At 55.8% G+C, this 11,432-nt stretch overlaps 1 protein-coding gene across 2 annotated transcripts; it reads left to right on the top strand.

Moving 5' to 3' along the window:
* The first annotated feature begins 3 nt into the window (after positions 1–3).
* Foxa1 (forkhead box A1) lies at positions 4–7,860 on the top strand. 2 transcript variants are annotated; one of them, XM_055608728.1, is made up of 3 exons: positions 4–75; positions 2,195–3,491; positions 7,436–7,860. In XM_055608728.1, exons 1-3 carry the CDS (start codon positions 4–6, stop codon positions 7,459–7,461), a joined length of 1,395 nt encoding a protein of 464 aa, XP_055464703.1. In that variant the 3' UTR covers positions 7,462–7,860. The 2 variants fall into 2 exon arrangements, with proteins under 2 accessions (XP_055464703.1, XP_055464702.1); XM_055608727.1 differs by lacking the exon at positions 7,436–7,860 and having other exon boundaries at positions 2,195–3,908.
* The last annotated feature ends 3,572 nt before the right edge of the window (positions 7,861–11,432 follow it).

Raw genomic sequence — 11,432 nt, 5'->3', positions numbered from 1 at the left:
AGGATGTTAGGGACCGTGAAGATGGAAGGGCACGAGAGCGGCGACTGGAACAGCTACTACGCGGACACGCAGGAGGTGAGAGGCGCGCGGGCGGGCGGGCGGGCGTCCGGGGGACCCCGCCGGGCTGGGGGCCGCCGGGTCGCGGCGCCGGCAGAGCGCGGAGCCCTCGGAAAGTCCGGGCTCGGAGATCGCGGCCCCGGGAGCGCTCGCCTTCGCCCTGCGGAGAGCGGGAGCCGCAGCCGGGCCCCGGAGCCCCGGGGTGGCCGGCGGGCTCTGGCACGACTTAAAAGCAACTGCCAGAGCCGGTGTTCGCTTACCGCGCGGGCGGCCCCCAGGTCAGGCCGCTTAGTTCGCCGACGTCTTTGGGGTTAAAAAAATAAAAAGATCTACCGCAAGAAGTTTGGGCTCCTCCGGTCGGGAACGGTTTCTAAAATTTTATCAAACTTGTTCTTCAAAAGCCCGGTCTGTCGCTCCTCCCTGCGGCCGCTGGGTGGCGCTAGTGCGCACAGGCTCCTTCCCCAGAACTCAGCGCCAGGAACCTGTTTCTCCTCATTGTCCCCTTGGTGGCACGTTCACGGGGTTTATTTTACACCGTGCACAAAAGCGTTGCGAGGAAGATCAGGTACAGGCAGGGCCACTACCTACCAAAAGCACTTCTCTAGAAACAGCCGCCGGTCACCTTCTAAAGTTTCAGGACCGCTCTCGAACGCGCTCACTGACAGAGCCTCGTGCGGTGTTGGAGAGAGGGTTAGAAATAAATCCCGAAGTCAAAAGTACTTCAAGCTCTGTAAAGTACGGGATCTGAACACACCTTCACGGCAGATTTATGCATCCGTCTGCGTGTTGCTCTGGGAGCCATACTTTTGGGGGTCTTCGTTTTTAAATCTATTCATCCCCTATGTTCCCAAACGGAGTCACGTTTGCTGATCAACATCAGCAAACGTTTCAGGACATCAACAGTGTCTGTTAGACTGCCAGATAAGCATTATGTATCAGGACTCTGTGTCTTCTAACCACCCTGTCACTCTCCCGATTGCCATTTATGGGGATTTTGGTTGCTGGTGATTTCAGTAAGGGCTCAGACCACTTTCCGGGGTCTCATTTTGGATGTAGTCCTCCTGGCCCTCCCGGGAAGACCCCTATAGAGAGAGCTTCCTTCTGTCTCAAAACTGAGAATTAGGAAGCCGCGTAGCATTAAGAGGAAGTAAGTAGAGTTTGAGTTGAGAATTTTAAATTATTCCAAACTACTCTTGCAGCTTCAGAGCCCGGGGCTTTTGCTATGAGCAACAACTCTCAGTTATGGTGTGTGTGTGTGTGTGTGTGTGTGTGTGTGTGTGTGTGTGTGTGTGTGTGTGTAAACTGTGTTACCAAATCTCCCAGTTGTCAGAGGACTGCAGACAGGTAACAGGATTAACGCAGGGTCTGGAGTAGCTTGAAGGACTGACTGTGCGTGTGAAGTCACGCTGAACTTAAACATACGCACCGTGGGGTTCGCTTGTGCAGCTTATTTTCTATTTTATTTTTTTTCCAGAATTTTATTTAACTTACGAGCTTGCTTCTTTGAAATCACTATCATTGTTACAACTAGTTGGGGAGCGTCGCTTCTAAGTCTAATAACAGAAAGTCACCGTTTGGCACCAACTCTTAAGACAAAGCCGGTTGCTGGGAGAAGAGTGACTGGGGTGGGGGATACAGGCACCGAGGCGATTTGCTCGGTGGGTGCGGGTTTCACGGCGGCCTGCACACCGCCTCCTGCCGCGCGCCGTCCCTCCGCAAGGTGGGCGCCCTGCTGGTGTCGGGCTGAGCGCCCAGCAGGCCTGTGTGGAACCCACGTCGCTATAGGGGTGCAGAGAAGAAGCGGAGGCTCAGACTCGAATTCTGTTTTCGGAAGTTCAAGCCTGCTTTGGCCCAAAGGCAGTTGGTCTGTTGGGGTGGGGTGGCTGCTCGGGTACAGCCCGCGGTGGTCGGAATGAAGGGACCCTAGAAGCCGGCCCGGGCGCGTGAGGCGGTTGCGCTTCCTCCCGGGGACAGAATTTCCGCCAGGGCTAACCCTCCCGGCCCCCGCGGCGCAGGGAGCAGCGGCGTGCCCTGCCGGCATCGCTGGGCGGAACGCCGGGCTCGGCCGCGCCAGCCCCTCCGCAGAGTACTAACCGAGCCCTTCGGGGCCTCTCCCCGCTGTCTGTCTCCGCTCCAGGCCTACTCCGCGGTCCCCGTCAGCAACATGAACTCCGGCCTGGGCTCCATGAACTCCATGAACACCTACATGACCATGAACACCATGACCACGAGCGGCAACATGACCCCCGCTTCCTTCAACATGTCCTACGCCAACCCGGGCCTGGGGGCCGGCCTGAGCCCCGGCGCCGTGGGCGGCATGCCCGGGGGCTCGGCGGGCGCCATGAACGGCATGACGGCGGCGGGCGTGACGGCCATGGGCGCGGCGCTGAGCCCGGGCGGCATGGGCTCCATGGGCGCGCAGCCCGCGGCCTCCATGAACGGCCTGGGCCCCTACGCGGCCGCCATGAACCCGTGCGTGAGCCCCATGGCGTACGCGCCGTCCAACCTGGGCCGCAGCCGCGCGGGCGGCGGCGGCGACGCCAAGGCCTTCAAGCGCAGCTACCCGCACGCCAAGCCGCCCTACTCCTACATCTCGCTCATCACCATGGCCATCCAGCAGGCGCCCAGCAAGATGCTGACGCTGAGCGAGATCTACCAGTGGATCATGGACCTCTTCCCCTACTACCGCCAGAACCAGCAGCGCTGGCAGAACTCCATCCGCCACTCGCTGTCCTTCAACGACTGCTTCGTCAAGGTGGCGCGCTCCCCGGACAAGCCGGGCAAGGGCTCCTACTGGACGCTCCACCCGGACTCCGGCAACATGTTCGAGAACGGCTGCTACCTGCGCCGCCAGAAGCGCTTCAAGTGTGAGAAGCAGCCGGGGGCCGGCGGGGGCGGGGGCGGCGGCGCCAAGGGCGTCCCCGAAAGCCGCAAGGACCCCGCGGGCGCGGGGAACCCTAGCGCCGAGTCGCCCCTCCACCGCGCCGTGCACGGGAAGGCCGGCCAGCTAGAGGGCGCGCCGGCCCCCGGGCCCGCCGCCAGCCCCCAGACTCTGGACCACGGTGGGGCCGCGGCGACAGGGGGCGCCTCGGAGTTGAAGTCTCCGGCGTCTTCCTCCGCGCCCCCCATCAGCTCCGGGCCGGGGGCGCTGGCCTCCGTACCCCCCTCTCACCCGGCACACGGCCTGGCACCCCACGAATCTCAGCTGCACCTGAAAGGGGACCCCCACTACTCCTTTAACCACCCCTTCTCCATCAACAACCTCATGTCCTCCTCGGAGCAGCAGCACAAGCTGGACTTCAAGGCGTACGAGCAGGCCCTGCAGTACTCTCCTTACGGCGCCGCCTTGCCCGCCAGCCTGCCCCTCGGCAGCGCCTCGGTGGCCGCGAGGAGCCCCATCGAGCCCTCAGCCTTGGAGCCCGCCTACTACCAAGGTGTGTATTCCAGACCCGTGCTAAACACTTCCTAGCTCCCAGAACTGGGGCTCTGTCCGCATGGCCAGCCTGTTAGCAGGAGAGAGAGAGAGAGAGAAACAACAACAAACAGTAAACAAAACCACACACACCAAACCAACCCCACAATAAAATCCCAACTATTTTTATTTTTCATGCACAATTTCCCCCCAGTTCAAAGGACTGTTACTTTACTGTTGTAGTCAACACTCGCTGTTGTGTGTATATTACAAATACAACCCACACTTTTTCCTGCAACGTTTAATGATCCACAAGTGTATATACGGAAAAATCCTCCTCCTCCCTTGCCCTGTTCTCCCTTTCACTTCTCCCCCTGTGGACACAGTCTAGTCTGTGCAGGGCTTATTTAAAGAAGAAGATGGTCAAGTTTGTAAGATATTTGTTTGTGCTTTTTTGTTGTTGTTGTTGTTGCCCCTCTTTACCTAGTCCCACCTCGCGCGTTTACAGGTCTGTGGCAATACTCTTAACTCAGCAAAAATGGAAACGGTGAAGAATCAAGTAGACAGGGGCTCTTGACGGTACTGACAGACAGTGCTGCCTTTAAGCAGTCAGGGACAGACAGGTGACACACATCAGAGCCCCTGGTTTTCAGCTTGCATTTCTGATGTGTTCGGGTAGCAGATGTGTTTAAACGGAATGCATACATATGTCTATGGACTTACTAATGCCCATATATGAAGAACTCGCCCACTTTTGCATAACACGTAGAGGTAGGTGATATACATGCTACATTTTCGAAAGTTGCCTGACCGAGTTACAAGGATCCTCCTACATGCTTGTCGTCTCTACCCACGTATGTCCCTGAGAGCCAACTCTTCAGGAACTGCCTTCCTCCCTAACTCCGCTCCTTGCTTTGCAGAGAGCCATGGTCATGTTATTCTGAGGTCACATGTATAAAACTAGCTTTTTTTGTATGTACACCATTTAAAGGTTCCTCCCGGGGGGGCGGGGGGGGGGGGGGGGGGGAGGGGGGGGAGGAAGCACCATACTGTTGAGGAGAGAGATGTTATACGAAATACATTTCAAATTTTGGTACAAGTTCCAAAATCCTAATCGTGGCCATTTTAGTTATTGCCGTCATCTGCTCCTTTCATCCAGTGTTAATGCACTTTCCACAGTTGGATGCGGTGTTAGTTTTAGACAAACGGGTTTCACTATTATTTCCTCAATGTTAATTTATTGCATGGTTTATTCTTTTTCTTTACAGCCGAAATTGCTTTTAAGTGATGGTTAAAACTCCAAATTTAAAATGTTAATTTTTATCGATGTGATTGTAATTATGATTTTTGATTTAAATAACAAAAATAATACGGGATTTTAATCTGTGAAATATGTTCCTGATCATTTGCAGTTAAGGAATTTAAATAAATCAAATGTTAACAACAAAGAATTTGTTATTCTCTTTCACTCAAAATCCAAAACAGATCTTTAATTAAAATACAAAATAGATCTTCTGAATAGGATATTTTTCAAATTCTAAAATTTAACATAAAAGACAAACAGGTGTGTAACCTAAAATATAGTGGTTTCAACTGCAACCTACATGTGTAACTAGTAAAATGTGGGGAAAGAAACTCAATGAAAGCAGGTAGATAACCTGACACTATTCCAAGAACTGAAAAATTTAAAAATTCTTTATTCCTAGTAATGTTTACTTCAGGTTTTTTTCCTTTATTTTCTTTTTCTTTTTGGTGAGGGAAGAAAGCATAGGGTTTTAAAGCCTTTTGTTTCTCGTTTTGTTTTATTTTATTTTTGCTGGTTTGAGATTAAGTTATTGATTTTTTTTTTTCTATTTCGGGAAAGTATTTGAGTAAGAATAAAATAGCAGCCGTGGCTGCTAAAATTAAGTTATCTGCCACAGACTCTGAACCCTCCTGGTAAAGAGAAGCAACGCTTAGCTATCACCGTCGTTTGGAGGGCGGGGGGGGGGCAGTTAATTCATCCGTGGGGGACGCTTTGTGAGTACCTCAGGGTAGCTGCTGTTTTGTATTTTGTGGAGATATTTTTAAAATATTGTTTCTGAGAACCTAAAGCTGATGGCTTGTTTGCCTTGTAAGAAGCTTTGAAATGCAACTTCACGCCCCATAGTTGCTTGAGATCACAAAATCATTAATCTCCTTTGATAGTAGGCTCACTTTCCAGTCCACCTATTTCTTTGTAAGGCTTGTTCCGATTGTTCGGATTGACACCAACAATAACAGCACCAGCCCAGGCAGAGGCTGGCCTGCCTGAGCCCTCCTGCCTGAGCTCCAGCCTCTCCAGGGCTTGAACTTGAGCAGCCTGCACTGGGCTTGCAGCACTCCACGACACAGACGCGATAAAAAAAAAAAAAAAAAAGCCCTGCCGGTCCTTTAATTATCGCGTAATTACCTCTCCAGATGAGAGAAAGGGTGCCACTGGGCACTTGAGCAAAATCCAGAATCCCCTGCTCTGCTCTCCGCGACTAAGGAGGAGGAGGGCAGAGAAATTACTGGCGTGAGTAATTTCGAAACTCGATTTCAAGTACTCTAAAGGACGCCAGGCTTCCCCCCAAGACGGGAACGCTCTCCACCCCCCAACAGTTACAAACATAACGGGCAAGTTCAAACTCCCGTGCAGTGTAAACGCGTGGTCTTAGGCTCGTGCTTTTCTCACGCTCTCCTGAAAGGAAAAGTCTGACTTGGGTGCTGTCTGTCCGTCCTCCGGGTTTGTGTCGGGCTTAAGTTCTCGTTCCTTGACTCTTGGTAGAGAGCTTTCCGGGCTTGCGGGGACGAGGTGCCCGTGGTCCAGGCCTCTCCAGTGACGCGAGATGCGGGGTGCGGGGGCGGGATGCGGGATGCGGGATGCGGGGCGGGATGCGCGGGGACCAGGGCTGCTGGCCCGGCTCGCCAGGCAGGCGCCTGCGGGCCGCGCTGCAGCCTCGCGGGCCTCCCTCCGGGCTCTGCGCCTGTGCGCCCCGCCGGCTCCGGACGAGGCCTGGTCGCACGCAGGCTGGGGCCCCCGGACAGATGGTTGCCGGGCAAGAGGGGGCAGAGCGGGCCGCGCAAGCATCCCGAGGTGACAAATGCAGTTAGTTCCTCATTGTCTGGGCACTTTTCCCCCTCCTAGCGAATAAATCTTCTGTAGAGCCACAGACCTAAAAGTCAACAAAGGAGGCCGAGCGCCGGGTCCCCGGCCCACCCCGCGGCCGGCCTGGCCGAGCCGCTCCCGCTGCGTAATCCCTTCCTCGGAAACCGGGACACACAACCGGCGGCCCGGCCGAGCGGGGCGCCGAGCGGGGCCAGGAAGAAAACATCTGTGCTTCCAGCAGCGCGCGGGGACCCTCCCCAGAGCGCCGCCCGCGAGCCCCCGGCTCTCTCCGCCCCCACCCCGGCCCCGGCTCCTTCACCCGCACTCTGGCTGCCAGGAAGCCTGCGCGCCTAGCGCGGTCAGGGCCAGGAGCTGAGATTTTAGGAATTTTCGCGGGATGGAGGAGGGGCCGGAAGAGGGGGCCAGCGAGGAGGGAAAAGGCTTCCCACTGACCCAAGTGGAAAGCTCCAGGGGCCCTCGGGTCTACCACGTCGGGAGTAAACAGTGACACAGAAAAGCGTTTGGGCAGTGAGTGCAGGGCCTGCCTAGGAGGGGAGCGTTGGGAATTACTTTCACCCTGTGTTTGGACGCTCCAGCTCTGAAACTCTCTTAAATATGATAAAAACAAAACAAAACAAAAAGCCCAAAACAGATAATGAACTTGTATCCAACGGAACGAAACAACTCTGAAACGGTCCCAAGCAGAAGGCAGCTCAGGTTGATTTCCATGTCCGCCTTTAAATCTTAAAGGTAAAATTCAGTTTCTGCTGTCCCCTCACGGCGGAATAGACGGACGGAGAAGCATTAAAACGTGCAAACGCTGGTGAAGTTCTTCACTTGTGTTTTCTTTTTTTCAGAAGGCAGATTTCACTGCGACTGTTAGACCTTTCTCTCTGGTTTAACCGTTTTGAATGAGCTACAACCGAAGAGAATTTCAAGAGCGATAAAAATTATAAAATTCTGTTGTTTTGGCATTTAAAACATTGATCTCAGTTCCATGAAAATGCTTATCAAGTTTCTTTAAAAAAAAACTGCAGTGATCAATAGAAATTCTTTTCATTGCAGACGAAAGTAGAAGCCCTGTAGCCCAAATTAATTAACCTTTCCTCTAGATCAATTGGTTTTCTGTTGATTTAGCAGTAATATCATAGAACATTTAGCTATAATGTATTTTAATGTGACACTTCAATATGTCAAGAGAAAAAACCTCATTGAAAAATAAAATTGCTTTAATTATGTAGTATGTATTTAATAAAGTTTTTTAAATTGCCTTTAAAATTAACTGTTTGCCTGAATTGTGGCTGTGTTTTGCAACCAAGTGCAGTTAAGAGAAGGTTCCCCTGATTCAAGATAATTGAGTGTAAAAAAAAGAGAGATTATTACAAGCCCCCCTAACCTAAATAGGTAATCAAATTATGTTGAAATTTAGGTGTAAGAATTACTCAAATTGGAAGAGTAATTAAACCTCAAAAGAGTCTCGAGAAACTAAGAATGTAAGAGCAAAATGGCACAACAGAGCTCGCAACATCCCTAGAACCAGCCTTCCGCGGAGAGAGGAGGGTTTTAGGGCAGCCACGTTAGCAAGTTTTATTTCCACCTAAGGCTACTATTCAGAGTGTCTAAATACATCCAACAACAGACTTCCCTAAGTCTCTTCTTCCTTGCAAACGCTTAAGTTGGGGACAGAATGATTCCGTTGGTCTTTCTCATTGTCCCTCCCAGGCGGGCTCCATTCATTGAACTTTGCACAGCTGGGGCTGCCACCACCACCCCTCCCCCCTCTGCCCCCCCCCCCGCCCTTTCGGGAAGCACTGTGGGGCTGGAGAATACCCAAGAAGTCCAGCCGTCACCTGTAAAACACATTTTCATTCCAGATTCCTTAAAACCTGGCGCGGGGGCTGGGGGTGGTGGGGGGATTCACTGCCACTGACTTTCCCCAACTTCTTCCTCGCGTCTCCCGTCGCCACGGCTAGGAGGACGCACGAAAAGTCACGCTCCCTGTTCCCCTGCGGCCCCGGGAGGCTTCCAGACACCACCCCGGGGTGCTTTGGAGTTCGCTAAAACGCTAGCCCACTTGGAATGTAGAGGCAGGCCGCCGTCCCGGGAAATCCGCGAAGGGCAGGGCTGTGGTGCGGACGTTAGGATCCAGCGGAGACGGCTGCTGAGCCGAGCTCGGGAACACCTGAGTCGGGGGCTGCCCTCGAGGGGGCCTTCTCCTTTCCCAGCGTCCTCTTAAGGACTACACACCGGGCTCCGGCCCCTGGACCCCAGAGAGGCCACCTGGACATTCTCCCCTCCCCCGGGAAGCGCTGCCCGGGAACTGGGCTCGGGCACTGAAATGGGGGCCTCCCGGGCCTTTCCCCCCTCCTCGGAAGCTCGCTGCCCCGCTTCCTGTCTAAGCACACCCGCAGCCGAGATTATCTTTTCCTTCCTTCTCTCCTTCCCTTTCCCGGCAACTGAAAGAGACAAACGCGAGGGTCTCTGTGGAGGTGTGTGCTTGTAGATGTGCTGTTAGAGGCCTGTACGCGCGCGGTGGGGGAGCAGTGCTCTCGCATCCGCAGTGCTCCCCGGCACTGATTTTCCCGGCACGGACCAGGTGTCTGGGACATTTGGGGGGACGTCTGTCTAGCTCCGGGTTCACCCGGGAGCTGGGAGCTTCAGCCCCACGCGCCCCGGAAGGCCCGAGCTGGGCTGTGAGCCCAGCCCCCGTGGGGTCCCGCTTGGCTTGGCCCGGGTTGGGGGTGGATTGGCCGGGTCTCCGGCGAGCGGTGCAGTGGGCAGGGCATTGTCCAGGTTTCCCGGCCTCTCCCTGGAGTCACAGGGCCCTGGCCGACACGCGCTGCCTTTGTGCTGTGCCTGCCTAATATATTAATGGGGCGGCTAACCCGGATCCCTCGGGCAGGGGGAGGAGGGCCGCGGCGGGGAGGGCCCTGAGGGAGCAGTAGGTAACCCCGGGGCCAGGGTTCAGGGGGCCGGGAGCGGAGGAGGAGGGGGCGCTTCCAGGTGAGGCAAGTTGGTGCTGGGGCAGATGAAATGCCTCCACACGTCTTCAGAAAATGTGGCCCAGCGCCTTGGGTGCGCGAGAAAACTGCAGCCCGCGCTCTGCTGGGGCCGAGCCCTCAGCTGCACCTTTCTGGAGTGCACACCTCCACAGTCACGCTCAGCCAGCGACGCTGGGTGCCCAAATAGCTGGGCCTGCCACCCTCCGGCCTGCCCCCTCCGGCCTGCCACCCTCAGGCCTGCCACCCTCAGGCCTGCCACCCTCAGGCCTGCCACCCTCCAGCCTGCCACCCTCCAGCCTGCCCCCTCCGGCCTGCCACCCTCAGGCCTGCCACCCTCACGGAGACACCAGTTTTCCCGAAGGGAGGGGGGTGCTGGCTCCCAAAGGCGACCTCTGCGCCATCCACCAAGCCCGGCCTCAGCCCTGGGCAGGCCCCATGGGGTCAGCCTCTGGGTGCAGGCCTCGGGTCCAGCCCCAGCCCTTCGGGGCCCAAGGTCCCGCCCGCCAGACGGGGCCAGGGTGCCCTGAGCCATATGCTGCCCGCAGGCCGCGCAGCCCGACGTGGCGCTCATTGCCGAGGCGGTTCTCAGCCCATCAAAAGCCCGGGCTTTCTTCAGCCTTATGGGCCGCGAGGTGAACAACAATGCTCAGGCCCCTTCACTTCAAAAGCAGCGATCAGGGGAAAGGCTCCCCCGGAGAATTTTTTTCTTCTCCTCCTCGGCCTTTCATTTCTAGTTTAAAAAAAAAAAAAAAAAGGCACCAGCAACTCCAGGGCCCGGGCAAGCCTAATGCCCTTTGATGGGGATTGAATTCATTATCTCCAATAACACAATTGTGCTTGGCCAACGAAAAGAGCAAAGCAGGGCCCTCGCCCGCCCGAGGGGCCCGGCCCGCCGGGGCGGGACAGCGAGGCGCGCTCCGAGGGACCCGCGCCGGGTGCGGCCCAGCCCGCCAGTCCCGGCTGCGGCCCGCGGGGCGGGGGCGCGGGCGCGGAGAGCTGCGGGCCGGGGCCGGGGGTGGGGCGGGCCCGCCGCGCCGTGTTTACTCTGCTCCTTCGCGGCCTCCCGAGGCCAGCGGCCAGCTCCAGGCATCCGGGGCGCGCCAGGCGGGGGACGTCGGAGCGGCCCCGGCTCGGGCACCCACCCCTCGGTCCTGGCCGCCCGCGCCGCTCCACCCCGTTGCCCAGAGCGGGCAGCCAGCCACCCCAGCCCTCGGCTGAGAAGCTCCCCATTGGCTTTCCCGCTACCCGCCCGGGAAAGGACACCCGGAGCCTGGGCGGGGTGACCTAACACGACTTCCCCGGCGTCCCGGGACACCACACAGGCGCCCGGATGCTCCAGGGTTCTCCTGAGGTCCCTAATCCTTCGGCACTCTCCAACCGTGCTTTGCTTTTCGCTTTTCTAGCGCATGGAAGTTAAGTTAAAACATTACCAAAGCCTTGGGCACGAGCGCGCGCGCGCGTGTGTGTGTGTGTGTGTAAGAGAGAGACAGACAGACACACACACACAGAGACTAACTTTGAATCTCTGTCAAAGACGTCTACATAGTTTTGCTAAGAAAACTATGGTGCGTGGTGTCTGATCTGTAAGTTGTGGTCATGACTGAACTTCCAGCTGGAGCTCATTCTCCCATTTGGGGGAAGTTCAGCTCCGTTAGGTAAAAAGCTGTATTCAGGTGGACCCAGGAGACCACTGAGGCCAGCGCCCTCAGTTAACTGAGATCTGCAACTTTGGGGAACGCTTGGAGAAGTGTGTCAGACTTTAAGGCTTCCAGCCTGGTGTTACTCCCATCAGGAGACACGGAGATTTGCTCTTTAAATTCTTTTCGACATGGAAAAACCCACACAAATGTAT

This window comes from Psammomys obesus, unplaced genomic scaffold (assembly GCF_907164565.1).
Source record: "Psammomys obesus unplaced genomic scaffold, mPsaObe1.curated_primary_1811, whole genome shotgun sequence".
NCBI classification, from domain to species: domain Eukaryota; kingdom Metazoa; phylum Chordata; class Mammalia; order Rodentia; family Muridae; genus Psammomys; species Psammomys obesus.
This window is presented reverse-complemented; position numbering and strand designations above follow the sequence as displayed.

Excerpts from the sequence above, each read along its gene's own strand:
- Foxa1 (XM_055608727.1), top strand. The coding sequence starts at position 4 with ATGTTAGGGACCGTGAAGATGGAAGGGCACGAGAGCGGCGACTGGAAC. Across the intron at positions 76-2,194 it reads ACTACGCGGACACGCAGGAG|GCCTACTCCGCGGTCCCCGT; the intron begins GTGAGAGGCGCG and ends TCTCCGCTCCAG.